This window comes from Sturnira hondurensis, unplaced genomic scaffold (assembly GCF_014824575.4).
Source record: "Sturnira hondurensis isolate 20B ecotype Veracruz unplaced genomic scaffold, ASM1482457v3 Scaffold0009719, whole genome shotgun sequence".
Classification (NCBI taxonomy): domain Eukaryota; kingdom Metazoa; phylum Chordata; class Mammalia; order Chiroptera; family Phyllostomidae; genus Sturnira; species Sturnira hondurensis.
This window is the reverse complement of record NW_028082350.1, coordinates 14,501,213-14,528,172: the sequence shown is the minus strand read 5'-3', so window position 1 is coordinate 14,528,172 and position 26,960 is coordinate 14,501,213. Positions and strand designations below refer to the sequence as shown.

At 52.1% G+C, this 26,960-nt stretch overlaps 1 protein-coding gene across 3 annotated transcripts in view; it reads right to left on the bottom strand.

Annotated features, from left to right (window-relative positions):
* LRCH1 (leucine rich repeats and calponin homology domain containing 1) overlaps positions 1-25,402 on the bottom strand; it is a 155,737-nt gene extending 130,335 nt beyond the window's left edge. Inside the window, exon 1 of one of the 3 annotated variants that reach the window (XM_037057625.1) lies at positions 24,832-25,402. In XM_037057625.1, the coding sequence (XP_036913520.1) occupies positions 24,832-25,132 (301 nt within the window). In that variant the 5' untranslated portion in view covers positions 25,133-25,402. The remainder of the gene's footprint in view (positions 1-24,831) is intronic. The other 2 variants (XM_037057624.1, XM_037057626.1) reach the window with 2 other exon arrangements.
* Between the last annotated feature and the right edge of the window lie 1,558 nt (positions 25,403-26,960).

Genomic DNA, 26,960 nt, shown 5'->3' with positions numbered 1-26,960 from the left:
GTCAGTGTCACGAGAAAGACATGAGAGCGGCCTTCCCTCTGGAAAAAAAGTCCAAGACGCTTTAGAGACACGGCATTCCTCTACAGCAAGAACACCGAGTGGCTCTCAGCTCCGGAAAAACAGTGACTAAGACACTTTGGAGACAACTCAGGGACTCTGCCAAAGGACTGGATACCAAACACCATGAGGGCATTGTTGTCAATCTTTGTGTTTTTGAAATGTCCCCATTGTTAGAAGTGTAGGAAAGTAGGGGGTGATGCGCTGACTCCAATTTATCTGACATTGTTCAGCAAAAAACACGCACACACAAAGTACATAAATACACGCATGTTCGCCACACTAGACTCTCAGTTGCTCTATATTTGAAACTGTCTGTCATCAAAAACTGGGGGGCGGGGCGATGTTGCTAAGGCTAAGACCTGAAACATGTGAAAAGAAAGTGAATCTATGCAAAGGCCCTGGCTGGTGTAGCTCAGTGGATTGAGCGCAGGCCTGCGAACCACACGATCGCAGTTCGATTCCCAGTCGGGGCACATGCCTGGGTTGCAGACCAGTTCCCAACAGGGGACTCACGAGAGGCAACCATACATTGATATTTCTCTCCTTCTCTCCTTCCCTTTCCCTCTAAAGATAAATAAATAAAATATTAAAATAAATAAAAAATAAATAAAAAATTTTTTTAAAAAGAAAGTGAATCTATACAAAAAGAAGATTAGAAGAGTGGACCAGGAAGTTACATAGTATTTATCCTTTACTAGCAGAGATATTTAATCAGACTAATAGGTAACTCATTTATCTCCGGAGGTTATATACCACTGTTCCTGTCTCAGATGTGCGGGTGGTTTCTGCTACAATCTATTCCAGATTCACTGAGTAAACAAGACACATTTTGTGATTTCAGACGGTGGTAAAAGTCTACGGTCCTGGTTTTCGCCCTTCCGTGCAGAGCATATTGTGAATACAAATTACTCCCAGATACGTGAGTTGTCGGAAAAGATCACACAATTCAGCACCAATAATTCATTCAGAGATATAAGACCGCGTTTCCCCTAAAAGGAAAAACACAGCCTCAAACTTGCCCATTCCTGTGATGTTCTCAAATTAAAGTGTATTTAAGTATGCCCTGGCTGGTGTAGCTCAGTGGATTGAGCGTGGGCCTGCGAACCAAAGGATCACGGTTCGATTCCCAGTCAGGGCACATGCCTGGGTTGCAGGCCAGTTCCCAGCAGGGGACACGTGAGAGGCAACCATACATTGATATTTCTCTCCCTCTCTCCTTCCCTTCCCCTCTAAAGATGAATGAGTACAATCTTTAAATAAATAAATAAATATAATGACATTACATGTTGGAACATTAAAGCGTATTTAAGTAGAATGCAGTGTTAATAACCCCTGTCACCCCCTAACTTCTCCATGATACCAAGAATGAAATGCAAACCCTAAGACTAATTTCAGCAATTGAGAGGAGAAAGCAGAGAGATTATTCATTTCATACATGGAGTATAATAATGTGATCATGTTTTTCACTGTTTCTCATTGCTTTCTAATCTAAGTTTATCATTTCAGGTGTGTATTATCACAGATGTTAACAATAAGGTAGATGTGTTTCAACTTTCCACCAACAAATCAGAGACATTTGATGAAATTCCTCTCCAATATAAAACAAGAACAGTAACAGTAAGCTGCTCTGAAATTTGTCTCTGATTCCTAACCAAGCAAAACTACCCAAGAAAGCATTTGCTGGAGACCCATTCATTAATCGGAGACCCTCTGACCTGGCGGGGGGGTCGAACACCTCCTCTCGGCCAGCCACGGCGTGACCCAACAGGCTCATCAGTTTTCCTCCAGCCCTTCTGAAACGTCTGCGCACGCTGAAGGCTATCAGAAGTGGCCCGGAAGCCGGTCCGATCTTCCTTATGCATCGACGCCAAAGATCGGTTCTCAAGCCTCAACACTGCCTTCACGCCAGCAGCATGACCCTCTGCACGGTGTGCGTGCAATGCCGCCCATCAGGCCTGTGCAGAAAGCACAGGGCCTGGGCGAGCACAGTTTTCTTTCAATGAATCTGCCACGTCGTGGACTAAAGGAAGTGGGGCGCGTAAACAGAGTCTCTGGAATCGGGGAGACACGAGGCCTCACCTGCAGCCACCTGCAGCAGGCTGGGGCCGAAGTCAAACTCCGAGTGAAAGGAGCCCTGTCTACACAAACCGCGTGACAACCCGCCCTGCTTGGGGAGACGCAATGCTGGGAAGAGTTGCCCGGGACCACAAAGCACAGGAGACCCCATCCGGATCCCCAATGCGTCGTACTGTCACCAATTGCTTAACCCAGAGAGGGAGTTCAGTGAGGCGGCTGGCCGAACAAACACCACCTCGAACAAAAAATGAAGTTCCCCACCTCGCTGGGACTGTTTTTGCTACCAACAGGTGACAGGCAGCTTCTGACCCAGTGGTAGCCCTTCCTGAGACCTTCCTGGGCAACGGTTAGAATGCTTGCATGAGCAAAACGTGCCATCTCCGGAGCCACACCGCTGGCCTTTCTCCCCATCTGTCCGCTCCCTTCCCCTCCGTCTCTTTATTTTTACAATCGCTGATTTTGTATTCCCCACAAATCAACTTATTTCCAGATGCTCGACTATCGTGAAATGTTTCATCCCGGTGTTGGGCCTGTGAAAAGAATGCGCGACGTGTTTAAGGTTTGAAAATGTGAAACGCAAAGTAAAAACCGATTGCAAAGTGCAGCTGTTTCTCCCAGGAGCGCGCTGGTTCAGCCAAGAACTGGGAGATGATGAAGTCAAGAATGAAGCGCCCCAACCTTAATGTGCGGTTTAGGCTGAAAAGGGTTTAGGCTGAAAAGTCGAGGGAAAGGAGAAGTTCACAGAGACTTAAACCCCAGTCTTCGTGGTCGGCTCCTCCATCCGGGGAGGGTTGCTCGGAACAGCGATCACACTTCTCATCCCAAATTCCTACAGGGGGAAAGTGACGATGGCTATTCTTATCCTAATACATCCACGAACAACCAAAAAGACAGAAAAGACCTAAGGAGTGAAAATTACTCAAGTGAACAACGCACATGCCACTAGAGCGTAGTCAGGAGCGCAATTCCAGACCAGATACGTGTCTACAAAGCTGTGGTCAGAGACGGAAATGCGGATGCGCTCCTACGAGTAAGAAGCAAAAACACCACAAGGTGCTGACTGGTTTTAAAACACCCAACTTAGCCAGTAGATGCTGAAGGCTGTGAAATCCATGTCAGAAATTCCACCAACTTGTTCCTGCTCATCTCCTTACTAATCACAAAAGGAAAAAAAAAAACATCTGTTCACTTTAAAGGCTGGAAGTGTTTCCAGGTACCCAGGAAAGAAAGCGGTTCTCTTCACCGACCACACCCAGTGCCACTATTACCCCCTAAATGTCCCCCCACTTTTCAGCAGCGAAGCCAATTGAAAATTCACTGCGCCTCCACCGCTCAGCTGCGTGGAAGCCAAGCTCCGCGAGCAGACCGGCACCATCTGCCCCTGCAGTTCCCAGTCCACGCACAAATTCCACCCACGTTTGACACAGCTTCATCTCAGGAAGCTCCATGGTTTTTCATAACAAATGGGTGCTTTATAAAACACCATTAAACAGACACCAGGTGGGCTGTGACTATAAAATTGTCACCAGACTGAAACAGCCTTGTTAAAATTAAAAAAAAAAAAAAACTTACTACATTCAGAGCTCTTAAGAACAAATCAAAGGAACAAAAACCTTCAAGGAGAAAAGCCTACAGGGCACAGTTAAAGAGAGGAACACGCTGAGAGCAACAGCAAAGCCTCAGCCCGTGGGGCTGCGATGGGGTGCAGGGGGCCCTTCCCGGCAGCAGCAGCCACACACGGTGAGCGGGAGACACGTCCCCCGTGGGACACCAGGAAGGACAGGTCACGCCGGCGTGTTCAGCGGCACTGTGCAAACGGGAATGTGCACGCAAACCTTGGGCATCTCGCTAAAACAGACTCAGTTGAGGGGGGCCAGGGCGGGTCCTGGGCGTTTGCACTTCACCCCAGCTCCCAGGTGATGCCAAACTGCCGGTCCACAGGCCATGGAGACCAGGACCATCTGGAAAGGGGGACTGACACAGCAGCTCTGAGAAGGAATGGGGCTGTGCGTGTAAAGGATTCAGTTCCCAGACAGAAAGCACTCAGAACTATCCTTTTCGGTGCTCTTGGAGCTGTTCTGCATTCCTCCTTGGCCTTGGCCTCCCCACCTTGCCTCACTTTAAGCTTTTCCCTGAGATGCGTCCAGCCGGGTCAACACCAAGTTCTAGTTACTGCCCAGAGACTGGGGCCAGGGGGAGCAGATGGGGTGAGAGACAGGAGGCAGAAGCTCACCGGCGGCAGAGGGGTGTACTGGAGCAAGACATGAGGAGACTGAAGAAGGGACCGAAACCCACCCACCAGGTTTCAGATGGCAGGAGGGAAGTGACACAGGAACCCCCTTTCTGGTACCACGATGTCACAGGGGCTGTGCTTTGCTTTATTTCATTACGCAAGGCCCAGCTTCAAGCCCGGAAGCTAACCCAGCGATGCATGTATTAACAAGAGGAGTTCCAGCTACACACTTCGGTGTCTGAAGTGTCATTAAAACGCCACCACCACTGTAATGCTCACCACCAGGACACAGGTCCACTCCCAGCCGTGGTGTGTAAATTCCCTACACTACAGGTTTATGAGGGCTCACTCAGCACTGCACACTTGGGAACTTTTACCAATTCCCCTCCGGCTCAGCTCCTCTTTGAGAAGAAGACCTTTGTCCCAGAAAGCTCTGTCCTTTCCACCATCGCTGCAATGTCCGCCGTGTGTCAGAAATGCCTTACAGGTGGCAGGCTTCATCCCCAGGTCACTGCTCACTGACCCACATTTTACAGGGTCCAGAGCGGCCAGAAGGGACTTTCCTGCTGGTCTCACAAACTAACTAGCTCATCTTCCAAGCCCCGGTGCGTCAGCAGATGACTCACGGACACACAGATCTGTCCCAGGTCAAACGTGTCTCCAACGCGACATCAGTGCCCCGGAACAGAGAGCAGCGTGCACCACCCCCCAGCGCTGCCACCACTGAGAAATGGACCCGTGGCTTCCTCTTGCTCCCCGGTCACTGGGTGGAAAGCAAACTGCACATTCTGCTTTGGCCCATTTCAAATCCTCACTCAGACAACACGGGCTTCTGACAAGGAGGGAAAAGAAAAGGGGCCCAGAAGAAAAAAGCAAGATAACCAAAGCTCTTTTTATTATTTTCGAACTTTAGATACAGTCTGGAGTCAGGTGATAATTTGATGACAAGAGACAGAATTTGTTTTAAAACCCCATTTTCGTGGAAAACGGTTCTGTCAAGCTTTTCCAGAGCGAGCTCACTGTCAATCAAGAATGTTTGAGTCCAGTGAGACAGGACTTTTGTAAAACTGTAGGCAGAAGCAGGGGGTTAGAGAGGGGGGTCTGGGGGAGGAACCAAGCCCCTAAAAAGGCCTTGGACTAGGAACTCAGTGTTCACGCCAAAGTGCTCCGAGCGCCCCTTGCCCCTCAGCCTTGCTTGAGAGGCCTTGGTCCCTCACGAAGCCACTTCTCAGACCAGCCTTTCCAAGTCACAGACGGCGAGTCTTCTTGAAACCCTCCACAGCTCAGCGAGGCTGATGGCATTACAAGGCCGTGGCCCTGGGGGCTGCCACCTCAGGCTCCGCCATGGGAAGCTGCCAGATGGTACGCTACAGAGCACCTGCTTCTGAAGCCAAACTTTTCTTCTCCACCGACAGTCACGTGGATGTTCACGTTGCTTATGGATAAAGGAAGAAGCTTCCTTCAGGGGGGTGTACAGAGGAACACGCTCAAGTGCAGGGAGCTAGTGAAAAGGCAATCTCGGAATGCAAACGAAGACTACTTATTGTTCACATCTCTCTGTATTATGCACATCATCCGAACAGTAGCGGTAAACCACAGAAAAGAATGCTTGTATTCAACTCATCCAGAAAAGAGATTAATATAAGAAAAAATAACTTCTCCCCCTAGCTACAAAAGTGGGTATAGATGCAAAAACCACTGCCAAGAAGGAAAAAAATAACAGTCATAAGCAGAAAGAACACAGCAACCGGCGAACACTGACATCGTGCCCCACAGAATTCTAAGAAGGCAATGGACAGTGAGCCCGCTCTTCCGAGGGGTAGGTGGTTCTCCGATGAGGTGAGATCATGAACGCAGATCACTGCAGATAGCCAGAGCCGGAGCTGCGTCCCAGGGGTTCCTGGAGGTGGCGACCCCATCTACAAGCTCTGCCCCTAACGGATGCCCAAGCTGGGCTCCGCGGAATCAACCTGACCAGGCTGCAAGAGAGCGGTCCTTCAGTGTGTGTTGTTTTTATTTCAAGATCTAATACGAATTCTTGGAAGTGCAGTCCTTTCCCCCCCACAGCCACTCCCCCACCTACACAGCAAGGAAGACGTCCCAACGTTCTTCGTCGGAGAGGGCGCTTTAATCAGCAGGAGGTTTGCTCTGCCACCCTGGGAGGCTGCATGCAGCGCAGTTCTGCCAGGTTCACTCAGTAAGAAAAGGAAGGGGAGGCCAACCTCCCTCCCCAGGGAACTCCCCCAGAGGCTGCCTCCCTGTCCTTTCCGGAAGGAGGGCCAAGCCCTCCCGTTCCCAGCTCACGGGATGTCAGCGCCTGACTGCACTGACGCTCCCAAATCCAACCCAGCGCGCTCGCACCCTCCTGGGACAGCGCAAAGGACCGGCGCGCTCGTTTTGGAAGGAGGACAAGAATTGGAAAACTGGGACATGCTACCAGAGGAGAGGATCACGTGGTCCTTCCGGCTGAAATGCCGGTCCTTACCATCCAGAAAGGCACTCGGCAGGTATCGACTGTCCATCACGGGAGACAGGCTCTTTTACTATTTGGACACCACCAGGCTCCAGCCTTCGTTTTCTCCCATGAATTGCAACGAGATCCTCCAGGATGCCTTCACCGCGGCCACTCACTAAAAGCAGCAATGTTTACGTGAGCGGCATGGACACCCACACCCGGGACTGGTCCAGGAAGCAGGCTATGATCTCGACGGGAAGGTTCGAAGGCTGGGCAGAGGGCTATTACAACACGTACACACCACGTGGGCATCACAGAGCGCACACCCTCTCTGCTCTTCCCAGGGAAACGCTGACTTTGAAAGCCACGCGGGGCCAGGAGATTTGAAACGAAGGCTTCGTGTCTGCACCTGACGCATTGCACTGCTGGGAAATTCCGAGGGATGCTGCGTGCACACATGGTTCCGAGGCAGAGAAGAGAAAGCCACGCTGGGTTTTCATGTCAGCCTAAGGCAAGCAGGAACTCCATCTCTGGAAACTAAAAGCAACGCTGAGCCGGGAGGGGAGCGCGTCCCTTTACTGGGTGCCCCGGCCCTTCTGTGTCCACAGTGGCTGTGCACAGGAGCAGAACCGAAGGGGCGGGGGTGGAGCTCCTCCGCACTGCCACCCCAAATCAGTCCAAGACCCAATCTCCTTCTTCCCTTTTTCCTTCCTTCCTTTGTGTCCGTTCCTTCTCTTTGTTTATGCCTTCACAGCAGCCAGGAAACAGCTCATTAGTGACCCAGAAAATGCTGGCAACTGCATTTTGCAAAAAGGAACTCAACAGCGTCTCTCGTTCTACAGTAAAGCTGGCGGTTGAGCCGTCACCGCAGAGAATTCATTCATCTCATGTGTTCATTCTTTCAACATGAGTGACTGAGCATTCCGGAAGGCGGATTTTCAAGAAAGCCCCCAATATATATATCAGCCCCCTGCTCGATATGTACAATCCTCTCCTCCTGAAGGTGGCCGGGACCCCCAAAGACGATGGGCTGCCACTCCCAAGATGGTGCCATCTTCTATGGCAAAGGGAGTTTGCAGAAGTATTAAGGTCCCCATAAGCTGCCTTCGAGTTCATCAACAGGGACGTGATCCTCCGGGGGCCTGGCCCAGTCGGGTAAACCTCTCAAAAGAGGAACTGGGGGCCTCTTTCACAGGAAACAGTCGCCAGGAGGTCTCTGAGTTCTACAACTGAATCCTGCCAATAATCTCAAGAACTTGGGAGCAGACTCCCGGCCCCCAAGGACAGTAGCCCCGGCCACTACCTTGATGACGGCCACTACCTTAATGATGGCCTGTGAGACCCAGGGCGGAGGAGCCCGCCGAAGAGGGCCCCTCCTCCTGACCCAGGAAAATGGTGACGTCATAAATGCAGCTCATTTTTAAGCCACACCCTTTTTTGTGACAATTTCTTAGAAGCAGTGGAAAACCAGTAGAAATGTCAACGTGTGCCTAAATAGTGCTGGGATGCTGGGGACAAAGAAATAGGGATGTGTGACACAATGAGGTGCCTGAGACAAAGGCCAGGGGCAGTCCTAGCCCTGGGACCAGAGAAGAGAGGTTCTTGTTGGGCTGGGAGCCGTCGAGAACATCTACAAAGGAGCAGCTTGCTCCCCAACTTTTCCGAGGGCACCCCAGCTGGCAGCCCTTTGCACTCAAGCTCTCATGGCCCACAGCGCTGTGACCGTGTGGTGGGAGCCAGCCCCCGCCCCGTGTCTCAGAATACACACTGGTCATCCGAGCATGTGTCGCCACGATTACTGCCCGGTCCAGCAGCCACGGACAACCGCAGTCAGGACTCCGGGTTAGTGGGAGGAAGAGTGAGCTTAAACCATTAAATTGTCCCACTTGAGGATTCAAACAAGAGTGACATGGACCATCGGAATCCTATAGAAAAAAATAAGAGGAGGGCGGACATCCTGACGGGGGGCCAGCACATTCAGGGAGCACCCTTACTAAAACCGACCGCCACGCGTGAGCCTCTCACCCACCGCGCCTTCCCGGGGCCTGTTTCTCCAGCGCAGGGAGAAGCTCCAGGAACACGAGGTCCAGCGCAAATGCCCCACAGGAACAACTCTGCCCCGCCCACAGCGCGCCGCACACTGCCACTGTCACCGGCAAGTGCGTCGGGAATGCATGTGTCCAGGCAGAGGAGGGGAGGGCAATCCACCGCCAAAAACAGAAACGCGCCCCAGAGTCAAATGTGAGCGGCTTCGGGTGATGGGCTGTTCCGTAACGCCCCTGCCAGGGCTTCCCTCGGTCATTCTGTAGTTCATGGTCACTGCCCAAACGTCCCAACAGACAGTCCGAGTTCACCAGATGCAGGAGCACAGGGGCACAGGAGTTGGCTTCACCACCTCACATCAGCCAAAAGGAGTTCCCTGCAGGCGTCTCAGGCAAGAGTCAAGCAGAGAGAAAGAAAAGGTGGTGACCCTACACTGGGCAGTGGTTTGCGTATCAATCGGTTCCATTTAAATAGACCCTGTCACTCACTGCGATAAATGAACCCCTAAGCTCTCATGGACCTCCGACTGTTTTCATGGCTCAAGAAGCTCTGCTGACAATCAGCCAAGAAGCTGAGACACACGGGTCCTATGCAAGGAGTTAAAAATCCCTGATGAGGATTTTCACAAGTAGGAATGAGGCCCCCCCACCCCCCAATACACATGCAGGCTACTGAGCAACGTGCCCTTCAGCTTCGAAGGAGACCCGTGCACCTGCAGAGCACAGAAACGGGAAGACCACCCAAGGCCAGTTCCAGCGCCCCGCGGGCAGAGTTCTTTATTCGGGTATCTGGACACAGCCTGTCATTCTAAGAAGCGAAACCCTACAACAGGCTGTCTGCACCAAGGTCTGGGATGCAGAGCCGAGCGTCAAACTCCACACCTGCGAAGTTACTAAACTGCAGCAGAGACCACAGCCCTCTGTGCTGGGGACAAGGGGGAAGCAGCGACAGGGAGCCAGGGGCCCCCCAGCAGCCCCAGGCCCAGCCGTTCCCATGGCACAGCAGGGATCGGAAGAACACGCCCTAGTGAGGGCTGCCGCCTAATGAAGGAAGGTGCTTCTGGTCCATTGGCCAAAAGAACCTATTACTGTAACGTTCAGGAACGTATTTGTAAATATCTAATGTAAACCTCATGCAAAGGCTAAGACTAAGCAGAATCTTTATTGTCACTGCCGCCAAAAAGAATGTTGCTGGCTGAAGTTATCCAAACAGATGAGAAAAAGATGAAGAAAAACCAATAAATATCCCATACACCAAAATGGAAACAGAACAATTCCAAGCAACCAAAAGCAAACAAGTGAGCGTGTTTCGTAATCAGGTTTAAGTCACAAGGGTTGACTATTTAAAAATATCAGTCATTTAAAGTTTGTGGAACTTCCTTTTGAAAACGCCAGAACAGGCTCATAATGGTTTCTAGGTCCGAAGAGAGGAAATCATTGAGATGGAAATGCCTTAAAAGCAGGAGGGGGAACTCACAAATAATTAGTTTCAGTCTTCAAACAGACGATGGAGGAAAAGGTGTCCCTGATCACGCAATCCACAACAGTCCCACCTGGTTCTTTCCCTGCATGTCCCCGGTCACCGTCAGTCTCTATGTATCACCAGTTTCTCCTCCGCCAGACTCCAGGGCAGCTCCGTGAGGCCGGCACACTACGCTCTGTTCACCGCTGTACACGCAGCCCCACCTGGAGTGTCTGTTGCTCATTCACTCATCCATTCCTCCATGCATCTCTGGAGTTCAAGTACGTATGAAGCTCCTACCACGGGCCAGACTCTGGGGAATCGGGAAGAGCAGTCACAGGAGAAGAAGGACAACAAGGTTTCTCTCGGCATTTGAGGATGGAGGGGGGAAGGAAAAGAAAGAAGCCAACAGCCACATAAGGAACAAATAACAGCTGACAATTATTGAGTGTCGCTCATATGCCAGGCACTGGGCTGCACGCCTTATGTTCAGTAGGCCAAGGGAGCGAGAGACAGATGTACCAGTGAAGAGGTATGTTCCCAGACTAATGACGGGACGGATCCAAGTCCCCAGCACACACTGGGATGCGGAGCCATGAGAAGATCCCTCTTCTCCACAAAGGGACACCACATTCAAAAAGCAGCTAGGACCAAAGTCACACACACACAAACACACCTACACAAGCCAGGTGCCATGTACTGAGAATTTGTTGTTTTGATCCCCACTGTCGGCCCATGAGATAAGCTTCTTTACTTTCATTTTACAGTTGAAAAATCTGGGTTCAGAAAGATGCATGAATTGTCCCAAGTCACCCAACCAGTAAGTCACGGGCCTGGAATAGGACCTCAATCTGTTGTTGGACCCCAGGGTTATTACCTGATCCACTGCGATGGTTTGGAGCCTCACGATGGCCATAACAAGAAAGGGACAGAAGCCGGTGACCAGATCACCGTGACTTGAGCCCTCTGGTATTTATTCTGGGAGGCCCTCACATCACGGACAATTCTGAGAGGCTCTGGACGGAGCCCCGGGAGATGACACTCTCAGCACACCCTGAGAAAACCCAGTGCACACCGCTCGCGTTCTCCAGGCCCTGAGAACAGCAAGGGCCCCGTGTGCAAGCCAGAGTCGGCGCCCACCACTCAAGAGTGCACACTCGATCTCTTCCCACATGCCGTTCCTCCCACTAACAACACCGACAATTGTTCTCCCAGCACAGCCAACAGAAATGCCCTGGGGATGAAAGTGCAAGTAGAGGACACATCCCAAGGCCCAGGAGCCACACCTGACGCAGACCTGTCTTCTTGTCACGTCAGGCAGCTTGCACTAGCGACGGTGATGCGCAAGGGGCATGGGGCGGCTGGGGACCACGTGTTGTCCTTCACAAAATTCGAACATGTCAGTACAGTTTTAGAACATACAGGAGTTCCTTTTCTCTTTGAGTTTTTAAAGAAATAGTTAATTGCTCATAAGGTGAGTCTCCTGTGAATTTAAATGGTCTAGAAATCTGCCAAGGCGGCGGGGAGGGGGAGGCTGGCTACGAGCATTTGATTCTGCACCTGAGAAGGGCACTTGGAAGTGGAACGTCAGCCAGTTGGAGGACAGAGACTGGCTACGAGCATTTGATTCTGCACCTGAGAAGGGCACTTGGAAGTGGAACGTCAGCCAGTTGGAGGAAACTGACAACAAAGCAACTGAAAAATATTAGCGTGAGTCCCCCTAAGGCTGTGCGGGGGACTGAACGAGAGAGGCCACTTGATCTGACACAGTACCTGACTCAACACATACAGCTGTTATCATTCTCACTGTCGTCATGAATCGGAGAAAAGGCAAGGCCTTAAAGAACAGCTAAGGACCAACTCAACCCCTTCACGCTCCTGTTAGAGACCCAAAGCCCAAAGTTCAGAGAGGTCGGAGGTGAGTGAGGAGAGGAGATCACTCCCTCTGGGGTCGGGACATCACCAAAGCGGCAGGAGTTGCGATTTGGAGATGACCGACGGGGACAGGAGAGCCGCAGTTTTATTTTTTGTTTGTCTGTTTGTTTGATTTCACTTGGTCAGTTCAGAGAGGCAAGGAAAGGTATGATCAAAGGTGAAATAGAGACGCCTCGCCGGGAACATAAGGAACACGGAAGAAAAAGGAAGCTGGAGCCACAGAAGCCCAGGAGGTGGGTGAGAGAGACCCCCGATGGATCATCAGGGTGGCGCACGATTCCAGAGGTCCACCGGGTGCCCTGTCAGGCAGCTGACCCTGTGGGGGGGGGGCCACAGGAGAGAACTGCAGGAGGAGGCTGGGCCAGGACTGCACCCTGTACACAGCCCCAGGCTCCAGGGTACAAGCAGGGGCCCAGCCAAAGGGCTCGATGTTCTGCAGCTCCTCCTAAGGGTGGTGTCCTTGGCGGGAAGGGCAAACACCTCCGGCAGACAGTGGGGGTTCAAACTGGCTCTCTCACCTTCCACATGGGGATACCAGGCATCTGTGAGCCCTGGTTTCTGCACTCAGCAAAAAGAAAGGCAAATGACACCTGCCTCAGAGGCTGCAGGGCAGGATGAGCTCAAGTCTGCAAAGTCTCGACTCCCAGCAGGTGCTCAACACGCCCGCAGGCCCTGGCCCTCGTTAGGCAGCATCGTCCCCGTGACCCCGAGACAACTTGGCTTAGGATCCATCTTTCCCACCCATAGACTAAAACGCCCCTCGTAAATCAAATAAGAACACTTTATTACTATGGTGACACAGTGAACAAGCTGTTTCAAAACAGAAAAAAATGAAGACCAGCGAATCTGTCCGGTAAAACGGAAACGCAGGTGTTCTAACAGGAGGCACTGACTCCGCCCCATTCTGTGCCGCAGAACAGCTCGTCCATCAGGGCTGCTCGGAAGGCAGAGAGCTAACGAGGGAGCGAGCATGCTCTCCTCGTTAAGCTGAAGAGTGGGTGCACAGGCGTCTCTTCAGTCCACTGTGTCAAGGTATAATTTAGACACAATAAAACGTCCCCAACTGAAGTGCAGAGTTGGACGGGTTGGGACAGTCGCACACACCTGTGCGCTCACTATCTGGCCCTCCCAGGTGATCCCTGCCCTGCCCCGCCCCAGGCCCGGCTTCCTCCTCACTCTCTGCCCTGACGGCTAAGACGCCGCAGTACTGAAACCACGGCTACACTGTGCACCGACTCCTTCCTACGTATGCTTTATTCCCTAACTTAAAAAGGAATGTGGTATCTTGCCCACTAAGATCAGTGACCAATGCCAAAGACATTCCCACGAGGGTTTCTTGGTGTGAAAGCCAAAAAGAGAAACCGGCCGAGCACTGTCGTCACTTCCCTGGACAGCAGCACAGACAGGGGTGACCAGGACAAGCTGGTGCTGCAGCCTGGCTGGGTGGTCCGAGCAAATCACTTCCCTTGTCTCCATTTTAGTTTATTCTTCAAAGATGGTGTCAGTGGCCCCCCAGGAGTAGAGTGGCCACATCCTTTGTCACCCAAGTCAGGGTGTGTTAAAAGGACACCCTATCATTACTCATGAGGCCAGAGCAAGAGAGGCTGCCCCCAGCACACCTGGATTTAAGACGACACTGCTTAGGAGCATCCTCTAAAAGCACCTCCTGTGACGCCCACAGTAACCAAAGTTGCTCTTGAAAAATCAAAGGGTGCTGCACAGAATGATGAAATGTGATGACGTCCGCCCTAAAGCTGCAGGCTCCTTCAAAGGTGACAGGGCTCGTCCAAGCCACGTGGTGTAAAGTGATTACAAACAGCTACCCAGCAGGCCGCCAAGAGACAGACAAGGGTCTGAGACCCGGGGACACAGACAGCACACACGGCAGCTCAGGGCCCCTTTGCAAGGACCCAGGCATCCTGATCATGAGCCAGGACCCCCATCTCCTCACTCCCTCTCCATGAGGCAGACATTCAGGGCTCCATCAGGGCGTGGTGCCTCGGAACTCCCACTGCGCAAATTTCCTGGTGAGATACCAAGTCTTTACCATAAACATACTGATTCCAAGGACTTTGCACAAAGGGGTTGGGGAGCAATGGCCAGTCTTCAGCTGCCAAACGAATCCCGTGAAGACATAGGTCAGCCATAGGCACACCAACGCTCAGAAAATGACGGCACGGCATCTGTGAGAGCCGTGCATGAATGCAGGAAAGGATGAATTGCAAATACCCGAACAAAACCACAGTGAAGCGTTTATGACCAGGCCATAACCGCTGGAATGCCTGGCACAACTAAAGCCAGCTTTGACTTAGTCAGGCCTGCTGAAGTCCGAGAAAAGCCACATAACGGCTTTAAAGTGCACGCAGTGATTGCCGTCCACACCTCCGAGGGAAGCACCCAGAGAGAAAGCGATCTGCCTTCAGCGGCACACACAGGTCCCTCTGAATTCTTCCAATGTGCATAAACACACACAGACACAAAAGTCTGTTCTTTAGTCATAAACCAGGCTGCCACTTTCGTCAACATGGGCTGCCGTGTCACTGTGCTCATAAAATTGTCAAAGCAACTACTCGAGGCATTCAAAGATCTTCACTACCAAACGGAGTGCATTTTTACGCAGCCAGCCAACAGTAGCTGCCTAGTAAGATGGCTTTCGGAACGTGAGCACTTGCATTTTATCACAGGCAGGATTCTAGAGAGCAGACTTGGTCTCTCACCCAACGGCAATTCATTCATTTCTCAAGGGAGGGAATCAAACCTAGTAAGTTGTCCACAGGTTGTTTACTCAGGGGACACAGTCTAAAGTCTAACAGAATTGTATACCAAAACTAAAAACCCAAGTGTGCAGTTACATTTTTAAATAGCAGACGCCTTGGAGAATTTTTAAAGCAGTTCATTGCCGCTGGCTTTGAAACACAGTTCTTGGACCTGGCTCTGATCACCGACCACTGCAAACAGGAGAGGATTAGGACTAAGCCCCTGTGCACACCCCCGGGGCCCGGCATCCACTCCCAGAGGAGTGGAGGAAGGGACATTCGTCCAGACACTCAAAAGACCTGCTGCTCAACCTCTGAGTCACCCTGAGGACCGCTCTCAAGATGCTCGGGGCCCCATCCTCATTGGGACACGTCTGCCGGTCTGCTCCTCCAGCTCTAAACACTGTGGCGCTGTAATGGAGCAGAGTGCGGCAGGAACATGAGCACGTGTGAGCTCTGATTCCAGCTCGGCCTCTGTCCTTCCCGGATCTACCAACATGCTCAGGTGGCCCGACCCACAGTTCCCCTCCTCCGGGCAACAAGGACACACCTACCCTCCAAGGCAGCAGTGAGGAATGAAATGAGGAAACATCCAGAAAGACCCTGGACCTAGCTGGTCCCTTATCAGCACCTTCAGGCTGATACGGAACCTATCACAAAGCTTTGAATGAACTAAGGTCTGATCGAAGTTAAAAATAAAAGCTGGATGCCAGAGAAACAGTGAGAAGAGATAGTTTAAATCTATAGATGTACTCTTAAATCTTTGCCTCCTCGTAGATATTTTCCCACTTCTTACAGAAAAATTATTAGCTATACGTCTTCAGAACAGTTGCCAAGAACATAAAAAGATTCACAAAATTGTTCCTTGCTGAGGGCACGAAAAGGCGATCGATTTATTTCTTTTTGCCTGGAAATGCTTCTAAATCAATGGCAGGCGCTTGCAGGGGGTGAAGAGCTACGCTCCAAGCCCCCCCTGTGAGGCCCTGGCCCCTCCCTGACATCACCCGATCTCCTGGCCAAAAGCAAGCCTGGGCCCCTGGCACGGACACTGTGCGGCCTCGGATAACGGCTGCCCCGTCTGCAGTGGGACTATCCCAACTCATCCACCTCCCTCAGCCTTGTCCTCCTCTGGACGTCTCTGTCCTGATGAAACCCAATCAGACCCAGAACACCGTTATATTGAAGAATGAGTGGAAATCCGATAAGAACTCCAAACATGCCGTCCTGGCCCAACCACTGACCAGCAACAGAGCCCACGAAAAACCATTTCAGCCTCCTGGCTGGGCAGCCGAAATACTAAAAAACCTCCTACACTCCTCTTCTCCAAAGACTGCCAAAAGAGTCTAACTATCACTTACACACCCTGAAAGCGTGGCTATGCCAGCTTTCTGGGGGGTCTACCATTTTACCAATGTCACACTACTTCCGGGAATTTAACTAGTCGTTCTGTGCCTATCGGATGGAATCTCTTTGCTGAAGACGACGGGGTCTAAGAATGACGAACGTCCATGCCAGGCACTAACCGGAACACTTCACACACACGTTCACTGGCGTAACCCAACTATGATCGGTACCCACATCATTCTAGGATGAGGAAACCGAAGCACAGGGAGGCTGAGTGCTTGCCCCTCCCTGGTGGAGGCGGGAGGAAGACCAGCCACAGTCTGCACACTCAGCCCTGGTGCTCACGGTGCGCTCACAGCTTGCGGTGATGTATTTTCCTGTGGAAAACTACAGCACAGTGTCACGAGAACCAAGGAAGGCAAGCGGCATCTGCTGACGACTCTATTCGTTTATACATACATGCATTTTTTAACTGATCGTCACCCAAGGGCATGCCCATTGAGTTTAAGGAGAGAAGAAGAGAAAATAGATTGCCTCTTGCACACGCCCCAACTGGGGACTGAACCAGCAACCCAGATATGTGTCCTGACCAGGAACTGAACCTGAAACCTTTTGGTGCGCAGTACAACGTTCCCACCCATTGAGTGACTCGGCCAGGGCTCTGCGGATCACTTGTGGGCCCCAGCCTTCCCGCCGCCTGCTGCTGCCCCTGCCTCGTGGGGCCGTGCAACAACCCCAAGGAAGAGGGTGTTTTGATCTGTAACAAATCACAAACCTGAAGTTCAGAGAGATTCAGTAACTTGCCTCAGATTCTACAATGAATACATCGGGGAGATACCACAGAAAACATGAAAATAGCATAGAGAAAGAAGAGTTTCAGGTCCTGTGGGCTTCTCCTGAGCCAGCCCCTCCTCAGCCTGGAGGCCCCGTCCAGTCCCGGAGTGACCCCACCGACCTCCATACCTGCTCCCTGGCCAGTGAGACGAGACCTTCAGTCGGCTGGGTCCTGCAACCAAGGGGGAGGGGAGGGAAGTTTCTGATGGGACCTTGGGTCCAAATGGCCAGAGAGGAGACTCTTACCCTCAAGGGGCTTTATTCTCAGCCCAATGCCAAGTTCTCCAGATCCAGAATTCGATGTCGGAACTGAGGTTCCGTGTTTTAAAAAAAGCAGTGAGAAATCACCATTAACCCAAAGGCCCACCTTCAATAGCGGCCAGTGGGAGAATGGGTGGGAAGCTCTCCCACCTGTAACTACAACGCTACGGAGAGGAGAGGATGGCTCCAGGCCCTGCCAGCCACAGAAGCAGGCTCTAAGCTGGAGAGAGGGAGGGGGCGTGGGGGCCCAGATGTGCCAAAGTCTCCCGGTTTTAAGTAGGAAGGCAGCTCCTTCCCTGCGTCAGGGCACGTTCCCACGCTCCACAGCACTTCCTGAGCGAGGACAGCCCAAGCACTATGCTGGTGCTGTGCCGTCCACCCTGAAGATGCACGGTGAACAGGGCAGCCTGGGGAAGGGCAGGCTTGTGCGGGTACAAAGTCACTTTACCTGGCGCTACCAGCGACCCCAGGGGTGACTGCATGCTGGGCTGAACTGTGTCCCCATAAACTCATGTTGAAAGCTAACCCCTAGGACTTCAGACAACAACTGTGTTTGAAATCAAGCCTAGAAAAGTGACAATTAAGGTCAGATGAGCTCCAAGGGGCGGGACTTCATCTGATGTGATGGGTGTACCTGCAGCAAGAGGGCCTCTGGGCCCACGGAGATACCCAGAACCAGGAGAAATGAACTGCTGTGGTTTCAGCCCCCTCAGCCTGTACGGCAGCCCACACCAACCAATACGGCGGGCAACACTGAGCGGTTAAAAACGATGCCAAATGAGAAAAAATGAAATCATCGCCAAGAGAGTGGCAGCAGGTGAGCCAAACACACACAGGTAGGAGCTGGCGTCGTGGGAGGGCCAAGACGATGGAGGCTAAGAACGGGCTGGGAGCAGGAAAGAAGAGGCAGGCAAACCCACTGGGGTCCATCTAGAACTTTCTGGGCTAGCCACAGAGGGCACGTAAAACATAAAGAGAGACCCCTGCCCAGCCAGAGCTCACGGGTCCATAAAGGCGGGAAGAGGTTAAACGTGGGGAAAGTACCAGAAGAGGAAGGCAATAATTAACAAAAACGCCATAAGGAAATGATGCAAAGGTGCCTCCAGGCTGTGCCTGAGTCAGGGCGCAGCTCTGTGGGGAGGGGCTGGCAGCGAGCCTGTGGGAGGTGCGCAGGACCTGCGACTGGAGAGCAGGAGAGAGAGGCAGGCAGAATCTTACAGGGCAGGGGAGGGGAGGGAGGGAAGGGACCCAAAAAGGGGGAATGAAGGCAATCTAGAAAAAAGTCAGGGGGGGGGGGTGCTGCAGATGACGCTCATATCTGAACCTGCCACCACTGTCTGCTGAGATAATGCAAATCAAACCAGAGCTCAGCCAAGGGCACCAGGGCGGGGAACCAGGGCGGGGCGACGATGCTGCTCCTAACACTGTGGGGCATTGGCATCAGCATCAGAAACGGGAAGGAATGGGAGAGGAAGACACTAGGCAACAAAGCTTCCTGTCTCGCACGGCAAGGTCGGCTGTCAAGCACGAGGCCACAGGGCAAGCCAGAGGATTTAAAAAACACTAAGACAGGGCTTCTTTCTGGCCATTTGGAGAGAGCGGAGCAGAAAAACTCCAGGCCCACTCAGCTGGGAGGGCTCCTGGTCATGTAGCATCTTCAGGGTCTGAGGTCCCCTCCAGCACACAGACTGAGGAAACGCAGCCAACATCAAGGAAGATTCCAGAATTGGACAGCCCGAACCTGGCGACTTAAAAATGTCCTGGAAGAGGACCAGGTACTATAAATTGAAATGGCTCAGTGTCAACATCGTATTATTGGAGAAGCGGTAATTTCTCAACACACAAAAAAGTAAAATATGTCTGCTTTGCAAACCGAACGTTGTTCTTCTCTAATTTGGCTTTCTTTTCTCCCATTTCTATCCTCCTTCATGGCTGTGGGACACGAGCAGAAATCGGACTATAGAAGCATTTCCCTTCTGTTGCAAAGAGAAGCCAAATTCTCACAGTTCGTCGACTTTCTGTTCATGTAAACAATCTCACTTTATTTTTGAATTACTTTGTGGGAACAGATGGCTTCCAAATGTATGCCTTCTTACTACGGTCTACGAAAGCAATCCTACTGAACTCTTAAATTACAATGAAGAAAACACAGGCGTACTTCAAGTCTGCGCCCATACTGGTGCCCTCATTTCCCCAAGCTGACGCTTACTTGGAATTCTGACCTTTCTTTTTTTTACCTCTTCTTTTCTTGCCGTTTTTTATTTTTTATTTTTATTTTTTTTTTTTGGTTAAAAAATTACATCACACACAAAATAAAAACCCATCTGAAATACAGCAACTGGCCCATTAAAACCTCCATGCAACAAACCCCTAGTAGCCCTGACAGAGTCTTCTAGACTTCTTAGAAAAGGCATCAGATATGTAAATACAGTTGGGCTTTACCTCCAACCTTCTTCAACCTTTTACCATAGATGGTAATTTTATGATTTGAAATACGCACTGCAATTAACACCAACTGACCTCAATTCCAACCGCTGACATAGTCCTGGGAAGAGTTCCCTAGCAGGAATCGGGGTGGCACTGCTGATCGAAACCCAGGCCAGATGCCCCCGAGGCCGCGCTGAGGCAGAAAGCGGATTTTCCAAAAAGCTAAACCAAACTGGGAAAGCAGCAGCACAAACAGGTTCTTGTGACACACAGACAAACGCTCAAGTTAGGTGGCCTGACTAATGAACCTGTAACCCCCATAAATAGAGTTAAGAACCTTTCTGTCGTTTAAATGGCCAAAGCTCTGGATGAGTACCCTCTTCCATACAGCCCCTGGGGAGTGAGGACTTTGGGGAGCTATTAGGGGAAAGTCAAGGCCACCCAGTCTAGACATAATAAGCCTTTATAGCTCCCTCTACAGTTATAGCTATGTATCTATATGTGTATGGACAGGTACAGATCGGATATAGACACATAGGCACGAAAAAGGGGAAAAACAGAAAACACACAAAATAGGGAAACCACTTACCTGTAAACAAGCAATGATGAAGTTAAATCACAGAAAACTAAAAGTCTGTACACACCAGAAGGACAACAAAAGCAAAAAGAAAGCAGTACCAGCGTGGGTTTCAAAAGGTAGCTATCTACTCTTTAAATTCTTCCGCCAAAGAACTGCTACACCACAGCGGGAAACATTTAAGTTTGAGACAAAACACACACCCAATTTCAGTCAGTTATCGGGACAAGGTTGAACATAGAGGTGTGTGTCTAAAGTTCAAATAAAACGCCGCACAGACTGACAAGCCATCCAGTAGAATCACTGCAACGATGAGGGGCAAACCTTGGGCTGCCCTTTATAAACCGGCACAAACCAAAACTTTACAGGGGCTCTGTAGTCTGTAACTGTCCATGATTATTCTAAGAACACGAGCAACGCGCTCCCCCCTTTCCGACGAGCAGCAGGACGTCTGCGGAGATTGTCTGCGGCACCCCCAGGCGCGTGGAAGAGTACGTCTGGACGTGATTCCAAGCCACCATCCTGTCGCCTTCGTTGTTCTAAGGCTTTCACTTTCTGAAATCTCTACAACTTAATGGGGAGGAGACTCATCAACAGGAGAAAAATACTACCAAGAGGAAGGAAAAGAATGTGACTAATCGTCAAGAACAGTGAAGTACTTTGACTCCGTGTAATGAAAACAGGCATTTACACAGCAGTGAGTGGCACAGTAAATGACAGTTGCAGCAATAACTAATAACTTTAACCCAATCACAGGGAAACAATTTGAAACTGGATATAGCTAGATGGAACATTTTAAGTATGTGATTTCAAAAGTGGCACTACTTGAGCAGTGAAAAACCTGTATGGCCAAGGTTATGGAACAGAACACATTTCTCAGAAGGAACAGATTTATCAACTCTTGTGTGCATTCCGATGACTAAAACATCCTAAGAGCCCGGGGACTCGGTCGCTACAGAATGGTACCAGGATGGAGGAAGTCGGCCTTCAGGAGATAAGCCTGCCCGCAAATCTCAGAGAAGATTTCTGGAATGTGTACAGGCATTTGAGAGCGCTGACAGATCGCAGGCCTCGGCCATCCCCAGAGTCCTTTTCATATTGTGATGGGGGGTGAGAGGACATGACCCAGGCATGGGCTTAAATGCCCTCTGACTGTTTCATTCACAGATCTCAGACTGTCAGGTTCTCATTCCACGTTTCTGAACTATCTTCCCAATGACAGACTGTCCACAGGCACTTCTATCCAAAACCCCTCCATCCTGGGAAACCTGACCCAAATCCCACCTGTGCTGTGAAAATCTCTCCTAGCCAACCTCACTGAACTGGCCTTTTCCTCTGAATTTGAAAACAACGTCTATCTTCGGTGTGCAGCATCTTGCCTTAAAGTGTCGGGTGGCCCCCACCGCTTCCTGGAACTGTTTGCTTCCCCGTCATTCCAGTCTGACCTTACCCTCTGCACGTCCTACCATCATCCTCGTCCCTCACACATGCAGGACCTCGATGAATATTTTCCACACTGCCCGTCTATTGTCCTGCCTGCGTAAGCTGTTCATTCCCCAGTCTTCCCTGCCTCCAGCCACCTCGAAAAGACGTCAGCAATACACTCCACCCCTCCCCTCGACCACAAATTCTGCCCCGCAAGTCCGAGGGACTCCCTTTCATTTTCCAGAGCCCCCAGCAATCAGCCGGGGACAGACACTTTCTTCACTCGATCACTCTTTTCCATCTACTTTATTTCAAGTGTGCAAGTACCTTTTTGAACATCTTCCTCCCCAAATGACACTACCTAATAAATCAGCCACTGGAAAAAAAAGTTTGCTTTCCCAGTGCACATATTGCTGCAACACTTTGCATCAGGCCCGATTTTATGCCTCTCCGTGCTGATGATTAGTCATCGTTTGTGCTGCTGTTACAGGCTACCTTGAGTCACCCGTCACAGAAAGCAGCGTGTCTGTTTCTAAAGCAAGGGTGTTACGTCTGTACTGTAACTCTTCCTACTCCTCCTGCAAAACAAATTTCTTCATTACCTTCCCAAACCCCTCCAGCTAGAATGAAAACTCCCTGAGAATGGACACGGGGATCCTCTGTCGGTCGCTGCCATGTGCCAGGTGCCCAGAACAGTGCCTGGTGAGTACTCGGGGGATGGATGGTGGTTGAATGAACCCCCAGATTCTGGCCCTCTCCACCTTTTTCCTGCTTAATCAGAATATGGCCGAGAACATAAATACTCAAGTGAAATCATCAGGGTCCAATCACTGGTTCCCCCCTCTAAGTTGGGGGGCCGCCCTTGAGCCTCTTACTTGTCTTCTCATGGCCNATGTGCCAGGTGCCCAGAACAGTGCCTGGTGAGTACTCGGGGGATGGATGGTGGTTGAATGAACCCCCAGATTCTGGCCCTCTCCACCTTTTTCCTGCTTAATCAGAATATGGCCGAGAACATAAATACTCAAGTGAAATCATCAGGGTCCAATCACTGGTTCCCCCCTCTAAGTTGGGGTGCTGCCCTTGAGCCTCTTACTTGTCTTCTCATGGCCACCGCCCAGCTGTCAGTGAGGACAGGAGCAGGCGTCTAGAGAGGACGGCAAGGACTAACGCAGATGGCACAGTGCTCACACACCTGACACCTAGAGGACTGCATGAACCAGGGTTACCCCGCTAAGGTCAATAAAGAAGAAACCACGCACAGGTCTTCCTCAAAGTAGAGCCAACGCAGCAGACACCTCAAGTTCACCCAACTTTGGACATAAAGGGAAGCAGGACGGAAGGAGAGGAACACCCTTCAGGCCCCGCCCCCAAAGGTACAAACACATGCCCTTCCTTCCAGGCCAGCTCCATTTTCTGCTGTCTTTTTCAACCCTTCCATAGTTCGTGGACCCTCGATGGCAAAAAGGAAGTAAAACTTAGCAGATTTTTTTAAAGTTAGTGATTCAGGCAATACTTGGAATAACTTCCACTTGAGAAAATGTAACTAAGAGACTCCCAAGCTGTTGACAGCTCCGCTCCGGAAACGTCCTCCTTTTTTGCCTATTTCTGTCTGTCCCTAAATCCAAATCACAAAGTTGAATGACCCCAGAAAAGCCCTTTTTGCCTCCAGGGCTCAGAACCCTGTCTAAATACATTCCTTGGGCCTCTCCATAAATGTTTATTGAATTAAAGGGAGTTTTTTTAAAAAAAGGCACTGGAAATCTAGCTCCAAAAGCCAACTGCCTGCCCCCGCTAGCCGACTCCTTCCTTCCCCAACAAGAGGACACTGGGGGATCTGGAGCACAGAATCCAACCAAAATCCAAGGGGGTCTGACACCAGGCTCACGAGGTGATGACATCCAGAACGTCTGGGCAGTGGATCCAAAACAGGGACCCGGGAAATGCTGGGCGCTGGTCAAGGTGGAAACCCTCCCCCCGGGGAGCTGAACCGGGTGGTAGGAAACCAAGCGAGTTCCGTAGGGATCCCGTCGCCCTCCTTCCTGTTTATAGATCCCGCTGCAGGAACTCCAAGCACCGAAGAGAAAGCAGACGTCTCAGAAGTGTGTCAACACATGACATAACTTGAAAAAGCTGGCTGCTCATTGGCGCGAGTTACAACTTGTCCGGCTCACGCAGGAAAACCGGCCTACTTTAATTACTTTTCTCTGCCTATGCCATGCCGTCCGTCCCTGGGCCCCCGCCAAGATCGGGTTACTGAGAACTAGGTAGCCGCCGTGGTAGGAAGGAGACCGTGTGGGCGGTGAGCTGAAAGCAAGGAGCCAGAGCCGACCGCCCGCCAAGCGACGGCGGATTCGGCTTCACGACAATCGCAGGGGCTCTCTCCTCGCACAGGCGCAGGAAGAGGAAGCCTCGGCACCCCCTCGCAGTCCGCACCAAGTTGCATTACCGCTCGGGTTGCCGAGGGCCCTCGCAGCACCGAGCCGGTGCCCTCGGGTCGGCCAAGGGCGCGCCACCTTTGTCAGGGTTTCCCCACCAGGATAGGCACCGCCTCAAAGCAGAGGGCTTGCCGGGTCGGAGGGGCAGACGCGGAGCCCGGGTTCCCCTGCCCCCGCGCCCGGGTGCCCAGCCCTGCGCCGAGCCCAGGAAGCCCGCGTGGCCGCCGCTGGGTGGGAAGCCTGGGACCCGCGCGCTGGCGGACACAGCGGCAGTGGCACCCCAATTCTCCCCGGAGGGCTGCACCGCCAGCAGCCGAGCGAGGCGGGGCTCACTATGCCCTCCGTGGGGGGGGGGGGGGCGGGGGGAGCCTTTCTTGTGCCCACTCGATCCCTTCCTCGGGAGAAAACGGGCGGATGGACCCCCAGCGAGGCTACATCTCCTGCTGTCCCCTGCGTCGGGGAGGGCTCGACAGACAGCCACTCACCCACTGCCTGCCCCCCCCCCTCACCTGCTTGCACGGTGTCCGAGAGATCGTGCCCGGGGGCCGCGGTCCTGGGAAATTCTTTCAATTTCCTGGCGCTGAGGTTCAATCCCCCGGAGTTGGCTGCTTCCTCCAGCGCGCGTTCCAGCCCCCGGTTCAAGGGCACGTTGAAGCCCCCGCCACTGCCGCCGCCTCCCCCAACCCCGCCGTTGGCTCCGGTTCCTCCGTGGTGCTGATGGTGGTGGTGGTGGGTGTGATGATGTGGGGGCAGAGCAGACACCGAGAGAGAAGGGACGAAAGGTTGGGGTTCGCTTCCCGGCGTCGCCATCTTCTCCCGGGCCCCCACCCCTGCCGCCACCCCGCCCCGCAGCTCCTGCGGGGGGCGTCACAGCTTTCCCCCGGGAGGGGGAGACGGCTTCGGGTGCCGCTTTCCTGCAGGGCTCCGACGAAAGATGCCAGGAGCAGGGGAGAAGGGTGTGGCGGACGCGGAATGAGGGGCTGGCGACGAGGCGGCCGTGGCAGCTCGGTCTCGGAGGTTTCCTGTCCCGGGGAAGCGGAGCACTGCGGCGGCAGCGGCAGGCAGCGCGCATGTGTCTCCACCCTCCCCTGCGCCCTCCTCTCGGCCGCGCTCTCCCCTCCTCCGCTGCCGCTCTCTCCTCCTCCTTCCCCGAAGCTGTCAGCCCTGCGCCGGGACTTCCTCCGCCGAGAGCCCGGGGTGGCGCTCGCTGCTGCCGGGGGTTCAGCCTCGGGAGCCGGGTCTGGGGAGGGGGTCACGTTCATTGAGACGCCCCATTCCTCTGGCTTTCTTTTGGCTGCCAGGAAGGGGAAGTGGATGAGGGACAAAAGATTTTGGAGGGTCTAAGAAGCCGGTGACAAGGCAATAGAAGGGATTTGAAATACAGTGAGGTCGCGGGGAGGTGAGGTTATCTCAATTCTGCGAATTATTCTGACTCTGTGACCCAGCGGTCCCCCAGACGCAGGTTTCCACGGTGTTGTCCAACCTCCAGCAGACAGCCGCTGGCATGTGGGTGCCTGCCGTGAGCCAGGCACTGGTCTGGGGAGTCTATAGTAGTAATTTCATTAATCCAGGAGCCCCGAGAACATCGTGTTTTCTCCAGTCTACAGAGGAAGTAAAGAAAATCGTCTAGGGTCACCTAGGCACTGCTACCGGTGTGCTCCTAGGCCCTCAGCAAACAGGAAGGACAGGTTTCCTGAGTGATGGTAGAAAACGGCAGACCCAGAAAGGAAGGACTTCCTTTTAAAAGGAGGGTGGTTTTTATGGGAGACAGAATACATTGTCCTATGCGGGAGAGGGGCTGCCTATGGCTGCCTGAGCCCGAGTCGGGTGGTGCAAGGCGAGGTTAGAGAGCCAGTGATGCCAACAAACAGTAACTCAATTAGTCACAGGTTGAGCCTGTAGGTACCTTAGCGTCCCGGCAGCTCCTGTTCCCGGGCCCTGTGAGGCATGCAAACTGATATGTCTGCTTGCAGGCAAATCCACGTTTGGTCAGAGCAAGGCTGGCACGCCAGACGCGACACAACAGGACTCCAGAAGGGCAGACCAGCTGGAAGACTGGTCAAGTCCATTTCCTTTGCCACGTCTCAGCGCCAACTCTGCAGGGCATCGATTTTCCACCAGTGTGCCCCAAGAATCTTTATAACATGCAGTAACTGACTGTTTAGTCAGGGGCACTGACCTCTTTTCCCTCAGACTGTCAGATTAAAAAAATATGACAACAGGCAACACAACAATAGCCACCAATTGTGAATGAATCAAAATCATACCTTTTTTTGTCAGATCAGCAAAAAAATATAATACTTTTTTGGTATGCCACAGCATCTGGGTAATTAGTGTGCCATGAGATGAGAAAAAGGTTGAAGATCGCTGCCTTGGGGCCTTTGTTTTTGCTCTGTACCCAAGGCTGTCACCGAGGCACAAGGTGCCCGGTAAGTAGGAAAAAATAATACAGCCCTTGTGGTGGGGGGCAGGCGGTGTGTTAAGTGGTCTTAGTGATGTCAGAGCAAAAGGCTGGAAATTGTCATTTCATCAGCTCCATGCAAAGGTGCAGCGTGACCTTTGTCACTTGCCTGAACTCCATGCCCACTCTATGCACTTGTTCTTAAGGGATTCCGGGCTGGGTGGAACATTCTAGTCT